The 26839-nt window shown below is 45.3% G+C and overlaps 2 protein-coding genes across 7 annotated transcripts in view; one reads left to right on the top strand and one right to left on the bottom strand.

Moving 5' to 3' along the window:
• Window positions 1–66: 66 nt before the first annotated feature.
• DDX19A (DEAD-box helicase 19A) lies at window positions 67–17116 on the top strand. 4 transcript variants are annotated; one of them, XM_059667473.1, is made up of 12 exons: window positions 67–226; window positions 1740–1788; window positions 3640–3690; window positions 4386–4521; window positions 6980–7072; window positions 8408–8510; window positions 8845–8959; window positions 10828–11005; window positions 11314–11551; window positions 12995–13157; window positions 14668–14859; window positions 15254–17116. In XM_059667473.1, the coding sequence occupies exons 1-12, from the start codon at window positions 170–172 to the stop codon at window positions 15313–15315; spliced, it is 1437 nt and encodes a 478-aa protein (XP_059523456.1). In that variant the 5' UTR covers window positions 67–169; the 3' UTR covers window positions 15316–17116. The 4 variants fall into 4 exon arrangements, 3 of the variants coding, with proteins under 3 accessions (XP_059523456.1, XP_059523459.1, XP_059523458.1); XR_009448879.1 differs by lacking the exon at window positions 12995–13157; XM_059667476.1 differs by lacking the exons at window positions 12995–13157; window positions 15254–17116 and having other exon boundaries at window positions 14668–14864.
• A 3047-nt stretch (window positions 17117–20163) lies between these two features.
• The window catches only part of ST3GAL2 (ST3 beta-galactoside alpha-2,3-sialyltransferase 2), a 44557-nt gene continuing 37881 nt past the window's right edge, over window positions 20164–26839 (bottom strand). For all 3 annotated transcript variants that reach the window (XM_059667485.1, XM_059667482.1, XM_059667484.1), the window contains exons 4-7: window positions 26219–26398; window positions 23906–23951; window positions 23492–23611; window positions 20164–22661 (exon numbers count right to left, since the gene is read on the bottom strand). In XM_059667485.1, the coding sequence (XP_059523468.1) occupies window positions 22488–22661; window positions 23492–23611; window positions 23906–23951; window positions 26219–26398 (520 nt within the window). In that variant the 3' untranslated portion in view covers window positions 20164–22487. The remainder of the gene's footprint in view (window positions 22662–23491; window positions 23612–23905; window positions 23952–26218; window positions 26399–26839) is intronic.

A 26839-nucleotide genomic window follows, 5' to 3' on the forward strand; every position in this document is an offset into this window, starting at 1 on the left:
CGGCGCGGCGCGGCGCGGAATGGTGACGTTCACGTCCTGCCGGAACTGACGTCACGGTTAAGCAGCGCCACTTCCGGTCCGCGTGAGTTACCTTCTCGCTCCGGCGGCGGGCTCGGGATCTGTGCGAGCGTGTGCATTTTTCGCGAGCCGGCCTCCCTCCCTCCGCACCATGGCTTCCGACTCGTGGGCCCTGGCCGTGGACCAGCAGGAAGCGGCTGTCAAGTCGGTCAGTGGCTGCAGCTCCAGGGGAGAAGGAAGTAGGAGGGCCCCAGCGGACCCTGCCCCAAATCCAGGGAGCCCACGGGGGGGGGGGGGGGGGGCAGGCCGATGGCCCGCCGAGGAATCCGTGCTGATTCGAGCCTTTTGTCTCCCTCTGGGCCAGTTTAAGGCTTTTATCCGGTGGCAGTCTGTTCCCGCTACGTATGCTGTCTTTTCTGTATCGCATCTCCCAGTGGGGCTGTCAAGGAGAGGCAAGTTTAGGCTGGTTCTCTTTCTCATCAAGAGTAGAACGACAGTGTGCTTCCCTTATTTTAACATCGTTAACTTTGCTTTTGAGAGTACCTATATTAAAGCCGGGGACAGTGAAGCAAGGGAGTGCTTAGAATAGAAGGAGCAACAGGAGAGCCGAGGCGGGACTGCGTGGTTTCACTGGGAAGTCAGAGAAGAGGGGGGCCTTGGAGGCAGGTTCAGGGGTGAGCCTGGGTGGAGCCGCCGCTGCCCACTGCTCCCCTGGTTGCAAGTCTCTTGCCGCTGCCCACTGCTCCCCTGGTTGCAAGTCTCTTGGGGATCGTTAGAGTCTAGGACAGTGGTTCTCAACCTTGGCTGCACATTAGAATCACCTGGGAAGCGTTTTTAAAATCCTGATTTCTGGGCCTCATCCTCCGGAAATTCTGTTTCTTTGTTATGGGGTGGGGCCACAACATTAGTAACAAAGAAACGGAATTTCCGGAGGATGAGGCCCAGAAATCAGGATTTTAAAAAAGATTCCCAGGTGATTCTAATGTGCAGCCAAGGTTGAGAACCACTGGTCTAGGAGATGCACTCCTGAAAGGGAAGATAGGCTCCCAGGAGGGCAAGTGCCTTATTTGAACTTTTTTTAGGCCCATGCTTAACATGGTTGGTAGTTTGTAGCTATGCAGAATAACAGATTTCGGTTTTTATATATTTTATTCAAAAAGTATGATATGGCCTGGACAGTATAGCTCAGTGGTTGAGCATAGACCCATGAACCAGGAGATCAGTGGGAATCAAACACAGCCAGGGCGAATGCCAGGGTTTCGGGCTCAGTCCCCAGTGCAGGGGGCGTACAGGAGGCAGCCCACCAGTGATTCTCATCATCGATGTTTCCCTCTCCCCTTCTCCTTTCCTCTCTGATACCAGTTTTTTTAAAAAGTATGATACAGTATATGGTTCTGGTGCTCTCGAGTTTACAATCTAGTGTTTAGCATCAGATCTTTCTTAAAAGACAGTTACTGAGAATTTGTTTCACATCTTTTTAATCCTATTTTCCTAATCTAGATGAGATATGAATATACTTGATATCTGGTTCTAAACAATTTGCTTATCAGGAGGCTGATGTAACTTAATGTTTTAAAATACTGCTTCCTGATAGTTGGTAAAAACCCTCCCCTCTTTTTATTTTACCATATAGACTTGTGTACATTAGCTTAATATATAATTCATGGTATTAAGTTATCCTGTGGCTCTGCTCTCAAGTGTTTTCTTTTATTTCCATTCAGATCAGTAATTTGCAGATCAAGGAAGAGAGAGTCAAATCAGATACAAATGGTGAGTCACGAGTAGTTGTAAGCTGGTACAAGTTACACGTTTGCTTCTGCTTTGTACTCATAGCTGTAATGTGAAAAGGAGCTTTCATTTAGCATGTTCGGCAAATGTTCGCTCTGGATTTGACAGCCGGTAACGTCGGTTTCACACTGAAGGGGATATGTTATTTTTCCAGATTTGATCTAGCCTCTGGCACTGTTCACTTGATAATGTTTCTTTAAAATTTTTAAAGGTTAATCTGGGTTCAAAACTCATAAAGTACCCGGTCGGCATGGCTCAGTGGTTGAGCCTTGACCTATGAACCAGGAGATCACGGTTCGATTCCTGATTACAGCACGTGCCCGGGTTGTGGGCTTCATCCCCAGTAGGGGATGTGCAGGAGATAGCCAGTGATTCTCTCTCATCTTTGATGTATCTATCTCTTTCTTCCTCACCCTTACTCTCTGCAATCAATAATAAAAACCCACAAACAACTCATAAAGTAAAAACAGGTAAAAGGCCTTTTCATCTGGCCACCATTTACCCAGTTCCCAATCTCCACCTATTATTAGTTTGCTAGGGCTGCCATAACAAAGTATCACAAACTGGGTGGTTTGAACAATAGAAATTTATTTTTTAAATATATATTTTTACTTATTTCAGAGAGGGAGGGAAGGAGAGAGAAACATCAATGATGGAAGAGAATCATTGATTGGCTGTCTCCTGCATGCCCCCTACTGGGGATCAAGCCCACAACCTGGGCATGTACCCTTGATGGGAATCGAACCCAGGACCCTTCAGTCCGCATGCCTACACTCTGTCCACTGAGCCAAACCGGCTAGGGATGAACAATAGAAATTTATTGTCTCACAGTTCTGGAGGCCAGAAGTCCGAGATCAGGTTGTCGGCAGGGTTGGTTCCTTCTGAGGGCTGTGAGGAAGGATTTGGTGTTCCTTGGCTTATAGAAGCATCACCCCAATCTGTCTTCGTCTTCACATGGCATTTTCCCTGTGTGCATATCTATGTTCAAATTTCCCCTTTTTAGAAGGACATTAATCCTATTGGATTAGGGCCCACCCTAATGACCTCATCTTAGCCAATTACATCCGAAATGACCCTATCTCAAAACAAGGTTACATTCTGAGGTATATTCTTAGGACTTCCAACGTATGAATTGGGGGTCGGTCCACAATCCACATTTCAACCCAGCAATTTTACTGTTTGATTTATTTGTCCCCTTATATTTTGTTCTCTGCCTCTTTTCCTGCCTTCTTTTGGGTTAAGTAAATATCTTAGATTCCCATTTAAATTTATGGGTTTTTTTAGCTGTACCTATTTGCATTATTTAATGCGTGATTTAAAGTTTTCTTCATCTAAGTCTTGCGTATTTTTGTTAACTTTATTTCTAGGTGCAACATTTTATCTTTTTAGTTGCTATTATAAGTCAGATTTTTTCAATTATATCTCTCTATATAATTATGTAAACTACTGATTTCTGTTTACTTAAGTTGATACTTAGCCCTAAAAGTTTACAGTCATACATTCTTTAAAAAGTGATCATTTTACCTCTGTCTTTTAATTTTTCTTCCTCATGTTTAATTATGTTTGCTAATATAAAGCTATAGTTTATTTTAGGGTAAGTACGTCAGAGGTGACATTCTGCTGATCACTTTGAAGTCAGCCAAAATTTCCAGAAAATAGAAATTTTCTTATGCACTTAAAAATTTCGTAGGAATAAAAATTTATTAAACACAAAGAAATGCCAACTATTTACATTTTGATCATGTAAAATAAATTTTAGTATTTACATTGTCCCACCTTTTGGGTGGGTTTGATATTTGCCTTTCTGATTATGACAACTGTTTTCTTGTGTAGGTGTTATCAAAACCAATGCCACTGCAGAGAAAACAGATGAAGAAGAGAAAGGTAACTACTCATTGAAAACCTGTAGCAAGAGACACAGTATGACCCAGGACTTGCCTTTCTGGAGCCAGAGGTATTCTTAGTTATAAGATGAAGGGGAAGAAGAGGAATCCACAAAGGAGACTGAGAAGACACAGTCAGTGAAATAGGACCAAAAGAGAGTGCTGTCCCCGAAATCAGAAGAAGGAAGTTTTTCCAAAGTAGGGAGTCAAATATAGGTAACAAGTTGATTAAGAGAAGAACTAACAATTGCCTTTTGGATTGATTTAGCAGTGTAGTCATCATTGGTGAGTTTGGCAAGGGCTGAGGTTGAGTGGAGAGGTTAAATAAGAACCCTATTCCGTGTACATTCAACAGAAGAGGGGGAGAGGAAGTGGAGATTAACATAGATAGCCTTTTTAGGGAATGTTCTATCAAGGGGAGGGGAGTGTCACAAGGATGGAGTTTGCCAGATGAGTGTGAAAAAAATCAACTGGTGACCCTGGCCAGGTAGCTCAGTTGATTAGGGCGTCATCCTGATACGCCAAGGTTGCGGGTTTGAGCCCTGGTCTGGGCACATACAAGAATCAACCAATGAGTGCATAAATAAATGTAACAACAAATCGATAGTTCTCTCTATCTCTCCCTCTCTCTCTCTAAAATTAATAAAAAAATTTTAAAAATTAGAAGAAGAAAATCTACTGGTTTCTTTCTGACAGAGGACAGGGCTGCCCAGTCCTTACTCAACAAGCTGATCAGAAGCAACCTGGTCGACAACACAAACCAAGTGGAAGTCCTGCAGCGGGACCCCAAGTCCCCCCTCTACTCAGTGAAGTCCTTCGAGGAGCTTCGGCTGTGAGTATTTGTTTCTTGGAGCTGTTTCTACCGTCCCTCTTTTATAAAACAGCATCACACAGACTCTTGTGGGAATTTTACTTTTATTTTTAAAAACCCTGCTTGACCGGTGTGGCTCAGTGGTTGGGTGTCGATCCATGCACCAAAAAGTTGCTGGTTCGATTCCTGGTCAGGGCACTTGCTCAGGTTGCGGGCTTGATCCCCAGTGGAGGCAGGCAATCAATATTGATGTTTCTTTCTCATTGCTGTTTCTATCTTTCCCTCTCCCTTCCTTTCTCAAATCTAAATAATCAATAAGATATATATTTTTTTAAATCCTAATATATTTATCTCTTTGACTAGTTAATAATTCACGTGATTCAAAAGTCAAAAAGTATGAAAAAGGTGACAGCGATGGTCTCCCTCCTACCCTTGTCTCTGCTTCCCGGTTCTCCTCCTCTTGATAGGGATTTTAAATGCCACAGATTTATTCATCATAGCTGAAAGTCTTTTTTCTTTTATGCTCTTAGAACTTTCAATAAAATATTGGCTGACAGGTGATTTCTGGATGTCAGGAACATTTCTTATTAGGTAAGCTCTTTTGTTAGACTACAGGGTTTATGGTCTTAAGAACAGTTTATCTGCTTTTATCAAATGTGTCAATAGAGCCTGTACAGGATTCCCAGGACCTACAGTGCAAAGCAGCCTTCAACATTCTGGAATTTTTTAAAAGTCCAGAATCCAGAATTGAATCTTAGGGGAGCACATGGATGACATTGCGCTAAGAATGACTTCTAATGTGTCAGTATTTTAAAGAGATAATTATGAAAGGATATACCAAGTTTTTTTGTTTCTTCAGTAAGTTAGTAAAGAGGTGTGCATGGCTCATAGGTTTATGTACATGCCACTGTGCGGGGTGTTATGAGTGACAGAAGATAAACTAACATTCTTGCTGCCTGCCAGGACCCAAATCATAGACAGGAAATAGCTGGTAAATAAGAAAGTGGTGGAATAAATGGATTCTTTACCTTTATTCAGCAAAATCTGTAGTATGCCCACTGTGAGCAAACAGAGGCTACATTTCTGCCAACTATTAACACTAATCAAAGTGTGGCTGTTTTTTAATGATTTCAGGAAATTGTAATTTTCTGTATTTTCTCTCAAGGGCTTCATTCAACAAATCTGTCATTTCTGCTCTGTTCATAAACTGCATTAGGGCAGCTAGATGTGCTCTACTGTTTCCTGAACTCACAGTTTGCGTTTCCAAGTATCAGTGGTGTGTTTTTTTTAAGTTTCTTTCACGTAAAGGATTGGAGCTCTCAGTTCAACTAGTGATGAATTGTCCTCTGAAAGGCAAGTTCTCTCTGATTTAGCTATTGGTCGCCAAAGGAAACAAAGAATGAAACCTAGGTCACCTAGTATGCTTGGTCTGTTTTTGTATTTAAAAGATTTGAATGAATCTGCAAAATGAAAGAAAAAAAAAAATTGAGCCACTGGAAGCTCTTAGATCACTTGAAAATCCTCATTCAGTATGACCGTTTCCTTGACAACCAAGTCAGAATCTGCTGGCGTTACAGCCTTTCTTCCAAACGGCAGGCACCACAGGTTATGTTCTCAAAGTTCTTTGTGTCTGAGAACCAACATAGGCCAGAAGAATTTGCCTTTTAGAGAGTCTGTTGAACTCCAAGAAGGGCTCAGGACAGAAGTCTTGACTTGGTTTGACTTTTTTTGGAAATAATCTAGTATGATTTTTGTTAAACACCATTTAGAGGTATCAGAGAGCTTATTGTAAATGCAATGTAAGAGCAACTTATATAAGAAGTTGGTGCTTTTCTGTTCTTGATTTTGACTAGACAAAAATCTGAGCACTGTAAAGTTCAGGATGATAACTGAACCCTCTCGTACTGTATAGATCAGCTACTAGAAACTGGCTGAATCAATTTTCTTCTCAATTTTTCCAAGTATTTGCACTTGACTTTTCCAGGCTGGCTTTGGAAGGACCATTGAACACAGAATGGCTGGTTCACTTTAATATCTGTGCTGAGAAAATCCAACTGAAATCCCATTCTCCTAAGGGATTTCTATTTCTTAGCAGCATAGGAAGCAGGTTTACTTTTAAATATGTCTTTTATAATTTACTTTGCACCATGAATTAATAAATACCACTCTTGCAGTATCCAGGGGACACTGGTCACATAAGGCCAATCATATTTGTGGATGTGCTGAAAGCATGAATTTCTATGAGAAAGGAAACTATATTTTATGAGTTGCATAATAGTTGCAGATTAAGATCTAGTAGGAAAAGATGGTTTCGTCTTGTTTTAGGTAGTGTTTTTTTGTTTTTTTAAGGCATAGGAAAATATGTCTGACAAAGATAGGAAGCATCGTTCTTTGCTAGATATAGGAAAGGATAAAAAGCTAGGCCTTTTAAACAGTCTCAACAACTAGAGATTCCTTTTCTCTCTCCCTGGCCTCCCAGGAAACCACAGCTTCTTCAGGGAGTCTATGCTATGGGCTTCAACCGACCATCCAAGATACAAGAGAACGCGTTACCCATGATGCTTGCTGAGCCGTAAGTATGCACCTCTTCAGAATTTGGTTTAATGTCACCCACCAACAGCTGTTACTGTCTTGAGACCAAGGTGGGACGTTTGGGGCAACATGTTTCTTCAGGGGAATAGCTTGAATTGGGTTTTTACAAATTATTTTGAAATATTTGAGACCTGCAAAAAGGTGTCAAGAGCAATACCAAGAACACCTGCCAAGAAATAAAACATCATATCCTCTCCCACCAAAGTAAGCATCATCCCGAAGTGGGTCGTCGTTTTCTCATTTCTTTATACTTTTATTAGGTATCTGTGTGCCCTAAGAATCTAGAGTAGTTTATATATTTTTAAACCTTAGATAAGTGGTATACTTTTATGTAGCAACTTTAAAAAAAAAAAGTTTTTATTGATTTCAGAGAAAGGAAGGGAGGGGGGGAGAGAGAGAGAGAGAGAGAGAGAGAGAGAGAGAGTGAGAGAAAAACATCAGTGATAAGAGAGAATCATTGATCGGCTGCCTCCTACATGCCTCTTACTGGGGACTGAACCCACAATCCAGGTATGTGCCCTGACTGGAACTCAAACTGTGATCTCCTGGTTCATATGTTGATGCTCAACCACTGAGCCACTCCATCGGGGCTTGTTTTTCTTTTTTAATGGCAAAAATGCCACCTATTTCCATGACAATGGGTTACATGAAGTGAAATGTGAATGGTCCCTCTAAAGCGCGGTTCTCAACCTGTGGGTCGCGACCCCTTTGGCGGTTGAACGACCCTTTCACAGGGGTCACCTAAGACCATCCTGCATATCAGATATTTACATTATGATTCATAACAGTAGCAACATTACAGTTATGAAGTAGCAACGAAAATAATTTTATGGTTGGGTCACAACATGAGGAACTATATTTAAAGGGCCAGAAGGTTGAGAACCACTGCTCTAAAGTATCTGTCTGACTTGGAATCTTACATTTTCTATAAAGATGGGAAAGGGAACACACAGAAGGAGCTGGGTGCTAGAGGCACATTATGGCTCAGCAGAAAACATTCTCGGGGACTTGTCTCATTGGCACAGACCTTACTGTGCTATCTTAGTTTCTGCGGGACCCCTAAGGTACAGAGCTAGGGCACTAGCTGTGCTAGAGTCTAGAGTAAGGACTTCTCGGTGTGGACCCGTCTAAAACAATCATTTTCCATAATATTTAAGCAGTTTTTTAACAATATAAAAACATTTGTCATGTACTCAATGCAGAAAATCTGGACTAAAGGAGGAAGTCCATATTCCTACTACCCAGAAAGAACATCTTGACACCTTTGTGTGTGTTTAACCAATATTATTTTCATCTCTCTTCTTCCTTCATCCAGCCCACAGAACCTGATTGCCCAGTCTCAGTCTGGTACTGGGAAAACAGCTGCCTTTGTCCTAGCCATGCTCAGCCGAGTGGAGCCAGCAGAGAGATACCCCCAGGTGAGGGCTGGGGAATCCTGGGTCCTCACTTGCCTGGGCACTGCCATCTGGTGGGGGATTGACGAGGGTTCCCCTGGAGGGTTCTGAACATTTCCTGTGCTTCAAACTGTGGCTCAGGCAGAGCAGGACATGGATAAAATTCATTTGAAAGCACCTTTAAACAATAGCTTCCAAAAGCATCCCCCCAGCCAAGCTGAAAGGTTGGCCTGGTTGAAAGGATGTGGTTCCCTGCACTGTTCAAGTGCTAATAACATCAGCATACTTGTTGCTTTAGAGCCTGTTGTCTGTTACTGAAAGGGTCTCCTAAAGTCATCCTTTATGATCCCCCTGTCAGTGCCTTTGCCTCTCCCCAACATATGAGTTGGCGCTTCAAACAGGAAAAGTGATTGAGCAGATGGGCAAATTTCATCCAGAACTAAAGCTTGCTTATGCTGTTCGAGGCAATAAATGTGAGTATAAAGAGGTGAGCCCTCAGCAGTGAGTAGGGTAGGGTGGTTGGGTGTTTGCATGCTGAAACATGATGATGATGATTCAACTCTGGTTCAATCTGACCTTAGAGCCCAAATGCATTGATTTTAGCCAATGTATTTACTTGCTAATTTGTTAACAGTTCTCTCCACCCTTAACATAAGATTTTGCATTGTTAGAAAATGCCTGGGTCCAGGTGTTCTTCACTGAGGAGATAGGGTTTTGAATTTGGCATCCAGAGTTCTGGAAGCTGCTTACTAGAGAGGGATGGCAGCACTGAGGATGCGGGGTGGAGGTCAGATACCTTTCTTTAAAAGTGCCCAGCAGGCATGGCTTAGTGGTTGAGTGTTGACCTATGAACCAAGAGTTACTGTTCGATTCCCCGTCAGGGCATATGCCCAGGTTGTGGATTCGACCCCCAGTATGGGGCATGCAGGAAGCAGCCGATCAGTGATACCCTCTCCCTTCTTCTCTGAAATAAATAAAAATACGTATTTTTTAAAAGTAAGCACAGCTTTACTAAGAGCATGTGTAGCTCTCTTGGTCTTATCAAAGTCAGAAATCCTCCAGCAGTTCTTTCTTCTGTGTATTCTGCAGAATGTAATGTAGAGAATATGGTTTAAAATGAGGTAGGGCAGGTAGAAAGTGGGTCATTAGAAAGTTAATGGAATATTTAAAAACTACAAATCATTAAGAAAAGACAAAAGAGCCCTAGCTGGTTTGGCTCAGGGGATAGAGTATCAGCCTGTGGACTGAAGGGTCCTGAGTTTGATTCCGGTCAAGAACACATGCCAGGTTGTGGGGTCCATCCCCAGTAGTAGGGGGCATGCAAGAGGCAGCCAATCAGTTATTCTCATCATTGATGTTTCTATTGCTCTTTCCCTCTCCCTCTCTGAAATCAATAATATATAAAAGAGATACATAGTTTTAAAAAAAGACAAAAGAGGCCCAGTTGAACAGACACTTCACAAAAGAAGGAATTCAGATGGTCAGTAAACATGAAAAAATGAGCCTCATTAGTCATCACAAAAATGTAAATTAAAACCACTATACACATCTCAGGTGGGCAAAAATGAAGAAATCTGACCATTACCAGTCTTGATGAAGATACAAAACTGGAATGCTCACACATTTCTGGCAGGAGTATACACTGGTACAATCACTTTAGAAAAAACAGTTTGACGTTACCTAGAAAAGTTGAAGAGAGACATCCCTTTGACCCAAAAGTTTATAATTGCCTTGAGCAGTGCTTCTCAAGTTTTTGGGTCTCTTAACACTCTCTCTCTCTTTTTTTTTTTTTAAATTTATAGATTTAGGGGGTGAGAGAGAAACATCAATTTGTTGTTCCACTTATTTATGCATTCATTAGTTTATTCTTGTATGTGCCCGGACGAGACTGAACCCACAACTTTGGCGTATTGGGATGACCAACTGAGCTACCCATCCAGGGCCAGTCTTCTACATTCTTAAACATTATTGAGGACCCCAAAGTATTTTTGCCAATTTGGGAGAAAATCAGTGAATCATGAGTGAATGAATGGTATGAAAAGAACAAGATACAAGATAATGCTAAAGAGAAAGAGTTGGATGGTGTTGAATTATAGAAGGTAGGAAGGAACTAACACTTACTGAGGTTTCACTGTATAGGATTTTATCCTGACCACATGCAGTCAGGTAGGTGTCATTATGCCCACTTTACAGTACAACCAAGACTTGGGGAAACAGTCCTGTATCCTTTGAAATCTGTAATTAACTTGTTCTAAAAGCTCTGGAAGAATGGGGCAAGGCTTTGCTTTCCAAAGCTGGTTTTGCCATGGAAATAACCACAGAACACCTCTTGTCTCCACAGTGGAAAGGGGTCAGAAGATCAGTGAGCACATTGTCATTGGCACCCCTGGGACTGTCTTAGACTGGTGCGCCAAGCTCAAGTTCATTGACCCCAAGAAGATCAAGGTGTTTGTTCTGGATGAGGCTGATGTGATGATAGCTACTCAGGGCCACCAAGATCAGAGCATCCGCATCCAAAGGTAGGACGCTGGATCCGGGAGGAACTTCTCAGCCTTGTACCGGGTTCTCTGCTTCAGAAGCTTGAGAAGCCTGTGATTGATGGGCCATGTCGGCACTGACCATACTCCCGCCTGGGTCGAGGAAAAGACTTAGGAATCTAATAGCACCCTGTCCCTGCCCCGTCTGGTCCTGCCTCTTCCCCACAGTGCTCCTCCACCTCTGCCACCTTCCAGGGGACATAGCCCATCCAAGCCTGGGGAGGCTGTGCTGCTGCTCATTCCAGTGAAACGCTCGGGCTCGTGCCAAACACCTGGGCCTTCCCTTGCAGGATGCTGCCCAGGAACTGCCAGATGCTGCTTTTCTCTGCCACCTTTGAAGACTCGGTATGGAACTTTGCCCAGAAAGTGGTCCCAGACCCAAACATTATCAAACTGAAGCGGGAGGAGGAGACATTGGACACCATCAAGCAGTATTACGTCCTGTGCAATAACAGAGACGAGAAGTTCCAGGCCTTGTGTAACCTCTACGGGGCCATCACCATTGCTCAGGCCATGATCTTCTGCCATGTGAGTAGCAGCAGCAGCAGCAGCAGCAGCAGGCCAGCCTGGGGAGGAGTTCCATGGGAAGGTGTCCAGCCCCCTCCCTCTCAGCCAGCTCCACCTTAGTGCTGAGGAGGACCAGCTTCTCCTGTGGGGCCAGGAAGGAAATGGTTTGTGAAGATGTAAGAGGCAATTTTTAGTGTCCTCAGGTATATATAGCCTAAGCATAGAGCACCTAGAATTTTATATTATTTGTATGTGATGTATTATTAGAAAACCCAAGAGAATTAACTGATACGAAATTAAAATGATTGGTTTTACAAAATTAATATAAAATAACTAGTTTTCTAGTTTCAAGTGCAAAAACGTAGAAAATTAAGGGATGAATTCATTTATAATAGCAAAAAAATTTTTTTCACCAGTAAATAAGATATCTGAAGAAAATTTCACAATGCTATTTAAAGGATATAAAAATAAGATAACTCTTACTCTGTTGTTGGAAGACATAATTTAGAGTGGCATCCCTCTCCCAACCTCAAATTGAAACTTTCACACCTAGAGACAATAAAAAAATAAAACGAATAACATGTCCTTCACCTATTGTCAACATTTAGCCACATTTGCTTTATTATTCATATCCATGTGCGTGAAATACATGTACTTTTTCTTTTTGCTGAGTCATTGTATTTTAATTTATTTAATTAAAAAAATTTTTTGTTTTGTTACTCCTCACCTGAGGATATTTTTTCCATTAACTTTTTAGAGAGAGTGGAAGGGAGGAAGAGACGGGGGGAGAGAGAGAAAAATATTGATTGGAGACAGACATCGATTGGTTGTATCCCCCCACCAGGGCCAGGATTGAACCTGCAATACCAGATACAGTGCCCTTGACAGGGAATCAAGCCTGTGACCCTTTGCTCTAACCATTTGGAACACTGGCCAGGGCTTACTGAGTCATTGTTAAGGTAGTTGTAGACATCATGATAAATTCAGAGCTAAATATTTCCCAAGAATGACCATAATACCATTACCACACCTTGAACAATGATACAGTGATAGTGATATTACCCCCTAAAGAGTTCATCCGTATCCCATTTCCCCACCTGTTACCACAAAGGTTCTTTATTGCTTTTGGTTGCTGTTGCTAAACCAAAGAGCCATTCAGAGATTGTTGCATTTAGTTGTCATGTCTCTTGAGACTCACTTAATCCCACCAGTTTCCCCACCTTTCATGACATGGATATCTTAAAGAGTCCAGGCTAGTAAGTATAATTTTTCTGATTTTTCACCCTTTTGATTATTTTTAGATCAAATATTTTTGACCCAGGTGACATTGTTACTTCCTGGTACACCATCAAGTTAACAATTTTAGGAAATTTAACCCTTAGCTGCTAAGTTTCAGGTAGAGTTTTCTAGATCAAAAATATTCTCTTCAGGGACTTTGATTTCTCAAATGTTTTCTTCCTTCAGACCCGCAAAACAGCCAGTTGGCTGGCAGCAGAGCTCTCAAGAGAAGGCCACCAGGTGGCTTTGCTAAGTGGGGAGATGATGGTGGAGCAGAGGGCTGCGGTGATTGAGCGCTTCCGAGAGGGCAAAGAGAAGGTTCTGGTGACCACCAACGTGTGTGCCCGCGGTGAGCAGAGAACTTGTCCTGGTCTGCCAGCCTCGGGGTAGGAAGAGAACTCCTCAGGTGGTTTGAGAGAAGTCACGTGGGGTTGGTGGTGACGTCCTTTTCTAGGAGAGACTGGATTCCCTCAGCAGAGAAGAACTTTCACAGAAACCGAGTCCTGACTTGGTGGAAGGAAATGTACAGGCTTCTGACTGATTCACAATGGCGCCTGCTCTTCGGGCAGCCATTGAGGTTTCAGCTGCATCTCCTGACACCAGTGTCTAGCAGAGGCTCTCTACTGACTTTTTTTTTTTTTTTAAATATATTTTATTGAGTTTTTACAGAGAGGAAAGGAGAGAGAGAGTCAGAAACATCGATCAGCTGCCTCCTGCACACTCCCTCCCTCACTGGGGATGTGCCCGCAACCAAGGTACATGCCCTTGACCAGAATTGAACCTGGAACCCCTCCGTCCGCAGGCCGACGCTCCATCCACTGAGCCAAACCGGTTTCGGCTGACTTTTTTTTTTTTTTACATATATATTTTTGTTTATTTCAGAGAGGGAGAGGGAGAGATAGAAACATCAATGATGAGAGACAGTCATTGATTGGCTGCCTCTTGCACGCCCCCTATTGGGGATTGCGCCCCTAACCTGGGCATGTGCCCTTGACCAGAATTGAACCTGGGGCCCTTCAGTCCTCAGGCGGAGGCTTTATCCACTGAGCCAAACCAGCTAGGGCTCCTACTGAGTTCTTAACACTAGAAAGACTGAAACTTAGTATATACCCATATTGCCCAAAAGCAGTCAAAATGACTGCATTGTGAAAGAATAATATTGGAGCACTCTTCACTTATGTTCCTTAGCTTTTCCAATAACTCACTTCTATTCAACATTTTTTTCATGAATTTAGGGCGCAAAAGAAATAAACAACTTATTAGAACATGTATCACTGCATAAAGATTCAAATAACAAGTACTAGTTTAGCTTATTGAGCAACTGCAACTTATCAAGTATCGACAATTTATCATGTACTTGTATGTTATCATGTGACGGTAATCGAAAAAAAACGAAAACTGTTATTTCAATACAGAGCCGAACTGGTCATATAAGAAATTTACTCAATTCAATAATAAGAGTCATTTGATTATTTAAAATTTCCCAAGCAGTCAAAATGACTGCTTTTGGGCAATATAGGTATAACACATATATACCGGAAATGAAGGAGGGGGAGGTAACTACAATTATTAATAAACGCATTTATATGTTGTACAAAAAGTCACAAAATTCTAAGACATTGTGTCCTTATATACATAAATGTTTTTCTAATTAAAATTAAAAAGCAGTCAAAATGACTTCCTTGGGCAATCTAGTGTTAATTTTGTTAGCACCTGCCAAAGTCCTGTGGTTTTTCTCTGGGTTCTGCTCCTTGTCCCGGAATCCCTGAGCTGGCCCACCCTGACTCCCTCTCCCCAAGTTGGTGTCCGTGGCCTGAGTGTCTCCTATTCTTACTCTTCTCCATCTCTCCTTCATGCAGGTATCGACGTTGAACAGGTGTCTGTTGTCATCAACTTTGACCTTCCTGTGGACAAGGATGGGAACCCAGACAACGAGACTTACCTGCACCGGATCGGGCGCACTGGCCGCTTTGGCAAGAGGGGCCTGGCAGTGAACATGGTCGACAGCAAGCACAGCATGAACATCCTCAACAGAATCCAGGAGCATTTTAGTGAGTCCTGGGAGTGCCCTGCCTTTCCTTATGGGGCGAGTCCGGGGGTGGGTGGAAGGGTAGGTAGTCCTGTGGCCCCTAGAGAGGCTTTGTCCCTTTGCACATTCCCCTCCTCCCCTACAACCGGGAAGTCCTCAGAGAGCACACCTGCGAGTTCAGTGTCAGGACTCGAATGTTGGTTCCCCTTGGCCAGGCTGAGGGCCTTGGACTTGGACTGTTGTTGTCAGTGTCTGTCTCAGGCACCAGAAGACTTTGGGTTTAACCGGAGGATGGAAGTGGACAGAGGCAGGTCTCTGCCCTGTGTGTTTTCTCTCCCTGCTGGGCTGCCCCTTCCCTAGGTTTGTGTGTCCATGTAACCCCATGTTGATTTCTTTGACTCTTTTTTTATTCTCAGATAAGAAAATAGAAAGACTGGACACTGATGATTTGGACGAGATTGAGAAAATAGCCAACTGAGAAGCTCCTGCAGGTCCTGCGTAGGAACCTGAAGCTTTCACAGCACAGACCTGGACGTCACCGAAGGACAAAGGCACGAGTGGAGAGAAACCACCTGCCTTATTTTAAACTACGTTTGGCCTTGACAAAAATTATGCAAATGATTGAGAAAGGTAGAGGAAAATTTTGCATTTGAGAAATGTAGTCCTTTCCCCCCATTTTTTTAAGCCAAGGTTTCCCCCATCTTTATAGTAATCTGGTTGCTATTGGTATTCACTGGCCCCAGGATTCCATTCCTATTATCTGGCTAGGGATGTTGGGACCTGCATCCAGCCCCTGCAGAAGTGGTAGAGGTAGAGTGTGGGAGAGGCCCACCACATGGATGGAGTGACGGGAGCGGCAGCAGAGGCCTGTGAGCTGTCCTTGACAGACCAGTCACAAATGTCTCCCGTCTTTGGAGCCATCTTCTAAAATCCAGAGATGTTCCAGTTAATCTATTTAACCTCTTCTCTCTGTGCCAGAGGATATCCCTGTTTCTCCCTGAGTGAGCATCTTGGATACTTTGTGAACCTGATTGGGAAGAAACATGGATGTCAGTGAACTTTCAGAAGGATTTGTCTGGCAAGGGGCTATGACTCCTTTGAGAATCCATGCCTGACTTCTCTTGCCATTTGCTCTGTCTGCTTGTGCACTCAGTAATCATTCATAGCAGCCAGGAGACACTGGGCAATTGTCTGACACATGCCCGGCCAAGTGAGATGGCTCTTATCCGTGGGGGGTCCACACTATGCCTACAGGTGAGCAGCACAGTTTGGAAAGGAAGTTACGACCAAGTGAAAACTTGGGATTATTCTGTACATCTGTAATAGTGGATCTGTTGGTTACTTTACTTCATACACAGTGTGAATGTGGATGAATAAACTAGAGCTGTGCCCATCATTCATTATGTTAAGAAATTTTAAAATAATTATGAAACATTTTACTTATCTTGATTTCTTTATTTGTATTTTTCTGGTTATTAGACTAATATGTGCACATTAAAAAATCTATTTGAGTATGTAACTATGAAGTGCAAGTACTCTCTATCCTCACCTCTCTGGGGTCACCATGGCTAGCAGCTTGGTGAACATTCAATATATTGCCTTCTGTTTGCATATATTGTCCTACTTTGCTTTTAAAAAATGTGAACATTCTACCCACTCTTGGGCAACTCACCATTTCACTTACCAGCATATTTTGTTGATTTTTTTTGTGTGTGTATGTGACTCTCTTACCAGCATATTGTGGACATGTGACATGTCCAGCACACGTAGATCAGTCTCGCTGTTGACAGTGGCATCATTACAGCATGTAGCTGCCTAGCATTTATTTCATGGTTCCTCTAGTGAAAGGCATATGGGGGTTCCACTCTGTTCTGTCGCCACAGTGCCTCATAACTATCCTCGGTCACCTCTGCCCTGCCGAGACTCATTCTAGGATGTATTGTTGGAAGTAGAGTTGTTGGGTCAAAAACTGGGGACATTTAAACTTTTAATACATTGCTAACTTAGTTTGCCAAAAGATTTTTACCAATGTATGTTATTGCAGTTATACAGAAATACTATTTTCTTACCTGCTTGCCAACACTGTACATTTATTAATTTTTAAAACTTTGCCAGTCTGTACAGCAAAAGTAGATTATATCATTGCTTTTTTGTTTTGTATTTAGTGAGGTTTGGCAAATTTTCAAGTTTATTGGATATTTGTATTCTTGTTTCACCATTTTACTACTGAATTGTCAATCTTTCTATTTTAGGGAAATTAAACTTTGTCTTGAGTTATAGGTGTTTTCCTAGTTTGTCTTTACAAACTCATTTTTTTCTTAACTACACAAAAGTTTAATTTTAATGTTACATTTCATTTTTATTTTAAGAAATCTGAATTTTATGTCATGGCTAGAAAAGCTTTCCTCATGCCAGCATTATAAATTATTCACTCCCATTTCCTGTTCTGGCAGTTCTTGGGCAGTTAATTTTCTGAATTATTGTGGGTCTCAAAATGTTTTGCCCTGCTCATTGGCTGTGAGTGATTATGGTACCTTAGAAGGTGAGTGGTGACATGGCTGTGGTGTGTGGGCTAGAGCCATGGTGACTGAGTGAATGGGAAGGAGCTGCACTGAACTTGGCCTGCACCCTGGCTGGACGTGAGGGTTATATTAAAACCTGGGCCCAGAAATGGGGTGGGAGGACTTGGACAGGAAACTGACACAGTTCTGTTGACTCTGCCTGTCTGGTCTGTGATATCCTCAGTTAACTGAATGTCTACAGACTTGGTTCTAGAATAAGGGCCAAAGGAGTGAGGAGCTAGATGGAGTCAACTGCTAAATCCATTTGGACTGCGGGGAGAGAAGAAACCTAACACTAAGAAAGACTGCAAACATCAATAAATTAAATTCACCCCAGATAAAATTAATTTTATAGAATGGTAAGATAAAAGACTTTACATATGTTTGTGTGCTCAAAGAGAAAAATACATTCACTAAGAAAGAGCAAGAGCCCTGGCCAGTGTGGCTTGGTTGAGCATCATCCCATGCACCGAAAAGTCTCCAGTTCTATTCCCAGTCAGGGCACATGCATAGGTTGCAGGTTTGTTCCTGGTCAGGGTGACTACAGGAAGCAACCCAATGTTTCTCTCATCGATGTTTCTCTCCCTCTCCCTTCCTCTCAATAAATCAATAAACTTTTAAATAAATACATATTTAAGTTAAACACACACACACTAGTGGCCCGGTGCACAAAATTTGTGCACATTAAAGGGAATTAGCAGAAATAGTTTAATACTGCTATTTGCCCTTTCTCTATAATAGAAGTGTCAGAGATTAAAGAAAATTAGTAAAATGTATATGAAAATCTCCCTCCTGTCAGAGTCTGGGGCATGCCACGGGACCCGGAGTTGAGTACCCGCCCACCCGCGTGCACCTTGAAATTGTGCAAGACCTAGACCCAACAGGCCCCAGTCCCGTCAAACCCCATAGGGCGGGGTGCAGCCTCAAGTCCCCAGCCCCGGCACGAGGGCATGGTGACCATTTGCATATTAGCTCTTTATTATATAGGATAGTCAAGACCACATCCCTGCAGGATTCGCAGAGGTTGGTGCTGCCATCAAACTTGAATTATGCAGGGGTGGATGTTTTCTTCCTAGTCCTATTTATTCACCCTCCGAGTCATGGGGAATGAATGACAGTAGTTTATTGCAAATGTAATCAAGTGGTAATGCCAACCTGTGTATTCAGATGTGGTATCTTTGCTGGATCAAAGCAATATAGTCCTCAGCCAACATCGAGGGGGGAAAAAAGACATGGTTTGGTGGAACTCTTGATTCTTAACACTTGGGAGTGCTGCTGCAACCAATCCTATATAATAAAACCCTAATATGCAAATTGACCAAACGGCAGAATGACCGGTCACTATTATGCGCACTGACCACCAGGGGGCTGATGCTCAATGCAGGAGCTGCCCTCTGTTGGTCAATGTGCTCCCACAGTGGGAGCACCGCTCAGCTGACCAACCCATCCAAGTGGCCTACCAGCTCTGCGGCAGCCACTCACTCCCTCAGTAGTCCTGCAGGTCCAATCTCTGGAGAACAGGCCAGACACTGATGAACCAGTGCCACCAGCCTGATCCCGACAGTGCCACTGGCCTCCTGGAAGTTGGCCTTGGTCACTGCAGCCGCTTCCCCTCCTAGATGCTCCGCAAGGAAGAAATGATATAAAAGCAGCGTCCAGGTAGCTCCCGACAACCGCCGCGAATGTCAGCAGGACGGAACTGGTTCCCAGGCTGGCAAGGGCATCCCACCACCCGCCTAGAGGGCCAATCGCATCCTGGCCCCCCTACCTCCCTCAGGACGGGTGCCAGACGCAGCGCCACTGCGGCCCGAGGCTCTCCCGATCAGTACTGACTGGGCGTAAGCCCGCGGCAGGCGCAGCAGGACTAGGATGAGCAGAAGCGGCAGGCAGGAGCAGGAGTTGGCATTGGACTGTGGGTTTCAGCCAGATCCCCACAGGCCACCCCTAGGGACCCCACCCGTGCACGAACTCATGCACCAGCCCCCCCCCCCCTCTATATATATATTAGTAAAAGCCTTAAGCAACTGAACGACTGGTCAACAGGCTGCTATTATGCGCACTGACCACCAGGGGTCAAACACTCAATACAGGAGCTGTCCCCTGGTGATCAGTGTGCTCCTACAGTAGGAGCGCTGCTCAGCTGACCTATGGGTGCCAGATGCCAGGCTCATGGCTGGCAAGCACAGCTGCGGTGGCTTGAGCCTCTCCCCCATCCAAACCAGGACTGGGATTGGGACCGGCATCGGAATGACTGGGCATGAGCCGACTACCACGTGAGGAGTGAGGCTGCAATGACAAGCGGTGGCTGTGTGGTCATGGGTGCACCAGTATCGCCCTAGGATGGGCACGTGGAGGCCGCAGCAGAGCGGCAGAGTCTACCAAGTGGCGGTGGTGGGTGCAGCGGGGCTGGGATGAGCGGGAGCAGCATGGTGCCCAGCCCGCACTCATGTTCCTTCCTGGCCGCCTGCCACTTCGTGCACTACTTTGTGTTGTGCGGAATTGACAAGCTGGCGGGTAAGGCTGGGCAGCGGCGGCACGGAGGTGCCACTGATCCCCGCAGACTAGGCCAAGGGACCCCGCCGGTACACGAATTCGTGCACCGGACCTCTAGTTATGACATGAGGCAGCTGGCTTTGAGTTGGGAGGCCTCCTGTATAAGGGTGTTGGGGAGTTGATACCCCCACTTCAAAATCTCCCCAACATTCTTAGCCTTAACTTAGTCACAGCTCCCCACTGACACATTTCAAAACAGATTAACGACTATATAGTATTTTTGTCCTTTTTAATTTAGAAAGAGAGAGAAAGGGAAGAAAATAATACAAAAAAAACATTTGTTTAAATAACTATTGCAGAAAAGGAGATCTGGGCTGGATGCTGGGACCTACCTCTTCCAGAATGGGGGTTTATTATTGTTTTAAACAAACAAAGAAAAACAAAATAAATTATTCTGCTCAATACTGTTTGGCATAATTGCATTGTTTTTTTGTGTTTTTTTTTTTTTTCATCTTCTAAACACTCAAAACAGCCTCTTCAGGAAGCACTGAGATGAGACTGGCAAGAATGGCTGGTGCCCTGGCTCTCCAGAACGGTGGGAGGAGGCAATCCATCAAACTCCTACTTCCCCCAACCCACCCCCATTCTTTATTTCACCTACTTTGGGAATTAGGAAGGTACAGACTCAAGCTAAATTCTCCATATATTAACTTTTGGGGGTGCCCACTGCTCCACCCCAAGCCTCCTCCAATACTCTTCTGGTTACTGTTCCCCCAGCCGGCTGCAGGAACTACACCCACAGCCAGGAGGCTGCCTGGCGGTACCAACTCACTAAGAAAATGGGTGGCATGTGTGTTGTCACTGCTGGATAGTGGGGGTCCTTTCAGTGGTTTGGAAGCTTCACAGAAGCTCTTGTCCTCCCTAAAATCCCGTGACCTTGAAGGCTGAATACCACCCGCAGCGTCCTCGCGGGGGTTAAGCTGGGTTCAATCATGCAGGTAGTAGCTTCCAGTTGGAATCCCTGGTTGTTAGCTTCCCAGCCCACTCCGGAGCTGGAAATGGAAAGTGAGTGAGAGCGAGAAGGCAAGAGGTGAGCCGGCGGAAAGGGACCCATGGGCAGGGGAGGAGGCATGCAGAGGGGCAAGTCTACTCCTCCCCAGCTAGGCTCCCGGCTATTTCCACGGCCAGCTCGGGATTTTTTACAGAGTTTGTGTTGGTCAGCCATACCTGGTCATTGTAGGTTAACTAAATGATGAGCCCAAAGCAAAAACCACCCCCAAGCAAGAGGCTTCTTACTCCTCTTTGGGGTGATATGTGAGGGAAGAAGGTGCATGCACCAGGCAGCTGGGCTCCCCATCTCCAGCCGTCTTTGCCACCAGTTGCTCCCTCTCCCTTGAGCCAGCCGAAGACGTGTTTGTGCGATAGATGAGAGAGAGAGAGAGAGAGAGAGAGAGAGAGAGAGAGAGAGAGAGAGAGAGAGAGAGAAGAAAGAAGCAGCAGCGCCCTAATCCATCCCAGGGCATGTTTTGATTTTTTTTTTCTAGAGCAAGTAGCTGGTGAGGAGGCCCGGGGCCTAAGGAGACACTAGAAGTTGTAGCGAACAGTAGGGGCCTAGGATACACGTGAGTGAGAAGCACCTTACATTGGACGTGAGGGGGCTTCCTGGTCCCCCGCCCAGTTCCGTACACCCGAGTTCGAGTGGGGCCCTGGGCGAACCCCGCCCCCAAGCAAAGGGTGAGCACAGTTCGTTTTCTGGTGAGACACTAGATGCCCTGGTCAGAAAGGCCATTCCATAGGGTGGCCAAAGGCGGGGAGGGAGGGGCGGTCGGGTGAGGGCCACTCGCCCTCTGGATTCTCACTGCCTTTCTTTGGTGGGTTAACACCCATCTCGGACTAAACAACAAAAGAAATGTGGGGCCTGACATTCTCCCGGAAGCCTGGAGAGGTTTGGGAGGGTTCTGGCTTTGCCTCTGAGGTGCAAGAGTGCTTCCCCCCCACCCCCGTAAGTCACATGGACCGTTCCTGGACCCACGCGGGGCCCCGCGGTGGGGAAGCCGAGCCGCCACGGCCCGGCCCGCGCTTCCCTTTCCTTCTCGGCGTCCTCGGCGGGGTCAGGCCCGCAAGCAATTGCGACAGCTCCGACCCAGCCTGCAGACAGTACTTCTCCGAGGCCAGAAGCCACCTCCTCTCTTTAAAAAGCGTGAAACAAAATCCTACCCAAGAGCCTAGGGCTGTGGGGGTTGGGTCGGCCGCTTCGCCCCGAAGGCCATTGATTGGAGGAGACGGGCCCAGCGCCGGAAGTCGACTCCAGTTGAGGGGCATGATTGACTGAGACAAACAGAGGCTCCGCCCGACCGCCGCGTTGATTGGGTGCCAGGCCCAGTCTTGTGATTGGCAGGGAACAGCCGGCGCTCGCTGGGCTGCAACATGATTGGTCCAGACCGCGGCCCGGGCGCTCTCAGCGTTGCCCGGAGACGCCCCCCGCCCGGCGACGCGCGCAGACGGAAGCCGCCAAGCAGGGGCTGGTCTAGGGTCCCGACCCGGACCGCGCACAGGCGCTGGGCGGCGGGCGGGAAGAGTCGCGGTCAGACCTTTCTCAGTTGCCTCGGTAGACCTCGATCTTACTGGCCTTGGCCAGCATGTCGATGATGTGGGCCTCGAAGTCGGCGTCGTGCACGCCGGTCTTCCGGAACTCGCCCGCGTACCGGTTATTCTCCCAGTAGTGGTGCCAGTTGCCCCGGCTGTCAGCCCCGAACCCGTACACGTTCACCTGCAGGGGAGGGAGGTGCAAGTCACCCCACGTCGGACCTTGGGACACGGGACGCGGGGGAGCCTTGTGTAGTAGTGGGGAAGGAGAAAGGAGCCGCAGCGACCCGACAACCCGGGAGGTCGGCAGCTAATCGATTCCCAGAGCGCGGGATGCATTGGAAGAGGGGACACCCAAGCCTGGGCTAAGGACACTGACCGAGGGGGACTGCTGCTCCCTTTCAGCTCCTTCCACCCGTCTCATTGCTTCAAGAGCAACGCCCCAATTTAGGGCTAGCCCAACCCTTGCTAACTTTTTTTTTTTTAATGGAGTACTTTTATTTGAAAACTGGTCAAGTACCCAATACCCTACGTTAAAGGATTTACTGGCAAAAGTGGGTGTGCTGGGTGTGAGCACTGAAGTGTATGGCAGAGCACCCCTGCCCACTAGCAAGATGCCTCCTTGAGTGACTAACCTCCGTTTTTAACAATAAGAGAGCAGGCCTGGGGAGATAACCATCCCCCTGAATCTTAACTACACTATCTCCATTCTATTCTATTTATGTCTTTTATTATTTATTTCTTTATGGCAAGTAATATCAATTATGGAAGTAGTATTCTATTTCCTTTGTGAATAAATTTAACTTTTAAATGAAGTGATTTCAGATTTGGTCAAATTAAAGTAGTAAGCTTGGGAAATGCAGAGCTCCACCACCTAGAAATGAGGAGAAATCAAAGCCACTTGGTTTCTGCCTACAAAAACACATTCCGCTTGAAGCACTACTGAGCCCTGAGAAGGGCTGCTTTCCCTTGCTCCATGGGTCCCACTATTTACCCCCAGACTGGGCTACCCACCTCATCACACACATGCAGGGCAAAGAAGAGCACCAGCATCCCTGTGGAAGGGTACCGCCCGTGATGCTCTGTCCACCTGTCATGGATGTACTTGAAGAAGGCTGGGTTGTAGATCTGGACCTGGAGGAGAAAATGTGACAGGCACATGAGGGTCTGGGGGGCCTAGAGGCACAGGGACAGGCTCTGAGTAGCTTGTGCCAGTTCCTCCACGCTTGCCCTTGGACCTGTTCATCTGTGTTCCCTGGTTCCTTGCAGCCTCTGTGGAGGTCAGGCATCCCAGCAGATGGGGACACTGAAGGTTCTAGAAGGGCACTAAGGGATACCCGAACCACAGGACCAGGCACACCAGGAGGTCAGGTCTGCACTGTTTCCAATGAGGTGGGGATAAAGAAGGGGGCAGAGGAGGAAACTTACCTTTTCTTTGTCTACTCGAAGGAAGGACTTCACTGGAGCATAGGTACTGCAAGCAAACAAAAACACACAAAACATTTAGATGCCTTCCCTCCTGCTCAGGCCTGAAGGATGACAAGACCACCTGCTTCCAGACTGCTCTCCCACACCATATCACTGCAGTACCTCCCTTAGAACCTTCAATGGCTCCCCATGCCCTTGAGGATAAAATAAGGATGTTTTATTAGACATACATTGGCTCTTCCATATTCCAGCCCCAACTCTTCTCCCACAACTCTCTGCTATGAACTCTCCACTTGAGTTAGCCAATCATCTCAAACCCACCATGTGTGTGCTTTCACCTGTGCCCACCTGACACTCTTGCTACTCTCCTCACATTTGGCACAAATCCCTCCTTCCCTATTAGCCAGCCATGACACCCGTAACCTACACTCCCTTTTTTAATCCCTTTTAAATATCTGGGATTTAAACGCTATAGCATTTATTTTAGCTTTTAGGTCTCCCAAACATAAAGTCAGGACACTGTGACTTACACTTCTGTGTTTAAAAATACATGATGAAAACAGGCAAGAGGTCGCAACAACTCAATTTTCCATTATTGGATGAATGGATAAACAAAATGTGACATGTCCATTCAGGGAAATACTATTTAGCCTTTAAAATGAATGAAATCTGCCCTAGCTGGTTTGGCTCGGTGGATAGAGCATTGGCCTGCAGACTGAAAGGTCCCAGGTTCGATGCCAGTCAAGGGCACATGCCAGGCTTGCAGATCCCCAGTGGGGGGGGGGTGCAGGAGGCAGCCGATCAATGATTCTCATCATTGATGTTTCTCTCTCTCCCTCTCCCTTCTTCTCTGAAATCAATAAAAAATATAAATATATAAAATGAATGAAATCTGAGACATGCTACAGCATGGATGAACCTTAAAAACATCATGCTAAGTGAAATAAGATATAAAGGGACAAATACTACATAAATCTACTTATATGAAGTACCTAGAATAGTCTTAATCATAGAGACAGAAATAACAGTGATTATCAGTGTCTTGGGGAAAGAAGGAATGAGGAGTTATTACTTAATGGCTACAGAGTTTCCATTTGAGATGATAAAACAGTTCTGGAGATGGGGAGTGGTGATGTTTGCACAATAATGTGAATGTACTTAATGCTACTGAACTGTACAATTAAAATCGTAAATTTTAAGTTACACACATTTTGCTGCACACACAACTAAAACGATGGTTAAGACAGTTGATTAGTAGTTGCCTTGGGTGGTGGGGGTTAAGGGAGTGGGGGTGAGGGCTATGGTGTACAGGGGTATCTTTAGATCTGCAGATTAAAGGTTTTCATTTTTAGAACATGACAGTGCTCTAAAATTAATTGTGGTGATGGTTATACAACTCTGAATAGGCCAAAAGCCATTGCATTATATACTTCACGTGGGTGAATTGTATGGTATGTGAATTATATCTCAATAAAGCTGCTAAAAAAAATACTTGGTTAGCCCTGGCCGCTGTGGCTCAGTTGGTTGGGCGTCATCCTGGGCACAAGGGGTTGCTGGATTGATTCCCAGTCAGGGCACATGCCCGGATTGCAGGCTCGATCCCTGGTAGGGGGTGTGCAGGAGGCAGCTGATAGATGTTTTTCTTAAATCAATGTTCTCTTTCTCTCTCCCTTCCTCTATTTCTAAAAATCAATAAACCCTAACTGGTTTGGCTCAGTGGACAGAGTGTCAGCCTGAGGACTCAAGGGTCCCAGGTTCGATTCCAGTCAAGGGCATGTACCTTGGTTGCGGGCACATCCCCAGTAGGGAGTGTGCAGGAGGCAGCTGATCGATGTTTCTCTCTCAGTGATGTTTCTAGCTCTCTATCCCTCTCCCTTCCTCTCTGTAAAAAAATAAAAAAAAATCAATAAAATATATTTTAAAAAAATCTTAAAAACAAACAAACAAACAAAACCTTGGTTCACTGAATTTCCTGAGATTTCAAACGAAGCCACCGCCCCCAAAGAAAATCCTCAGAAGGCAGAGCTCCCACAGTTCGGAACCACCCCCTGGAAAGGAGACCAAAACCAGACTGTTCTTTCCTCACCTTCCCACCACCACTATGCTGGCTGTCACCATGCGGGAATTGACAAAAGAACATGCTCAGGCCTCAGCTAAGGCACCACTTGGGGCCCTCCCTCCTGGGGCCTCCCTCCGCACCAGCCCCTCCTGGCTAAAAGAGTTAAAGGAATTCTAAGATCCAGTCCCCAGGAAGACTCCTCCCAAGGTGGTCCTGTCACCCATATTGCACTCCCAGTCAGCAGGGCAGCTCACAATCGGATCTGTCCCGTGGACAGGGCGCTCGCGATCCACAGCAGGTCCAGGGCCTTGAAGGGCACCAACACAAAGCTGACGTTGGCGGGCAGGTTCTTGGCGCTCTCAGGGTACATGAAATGGTGGGTGGTTCGGCTGCCAACATCCTGCTCAAAGCCCACAGTTGGTGCCTGATTCATTCTGCAGGGACAAGAGGTTGACATGAGAAGAAACTGCCATAGAAACTGGTACACACAAAAGAAAAAGGCAAAAGAAGCTGGTACAAGATTTTTAGAGGACGATTTGGTGCTAGCCAAAAAACATATATAAATACACTCTGATCTAGCAATTCCATTACCAGAAATCCATCTGTAAAAACAGGTGCGGCCTGAGAGTGGTGGCTCAGTGGTTGAGCTATGAACTAGGAGGTCATGGTTCGATCCCAGTCATGGAATATGCCCAGGTTGTGGGCTCAATCCCCAATCATGGAGGAGGCAGCCAATCATTGATTCTCTCTCGTCATTGATGTTTCTATCTCTCTCTACCTCTCACTTCCTCTCTGAAATCAATAAAGATATATATATATATCTTTAAAATAGGTGCATAGGTGTGCAAAGACGTGTGTACAAGGATATTCACTTC

Source organism: Myotis daubentonii, chromosome 15 (genome assembly GCF_963259705.1).
Source record: "Myotis daubentonii chromosome 15, mMyoDau2.1, whole genome shotgun sequence".
NCBI classification, from domain to species: domain Eukaryota; kingdom Metazoa; phylum Chordata; class Mammalia; order Chiroptera; family Vespertilionidae; genus Myotis; species Myotis daubentonii.

What these genes read in the sequence shown, in the direction of transcription:
- DDX19A (XM_059667473.1), top strand. Translation starts at nt 170, where the DNA reads ATGGCTTCCGACTCGTGGGCCCTGGCCGTGGACCAGCAGGAAGCGGCT. An exon ending in CCCATGATGCTTGCTGAGCC is followed by an intron (nt 7,073 to 8,407) that starts GTAAGTATGCAC and finishes TCCTTCATCCAG; the next exon opens with CCCACAGAACCTGATTGCCC. An exon ending in CAGAATCCAGGAGCATTTTA is followed by an intron (nt 14,860 to 15,253) that starts GTGAGTCCTGGG and finishes TTTTATTCTCAG; the next exon opens with ATAAGAAAATAGAAAGACTG.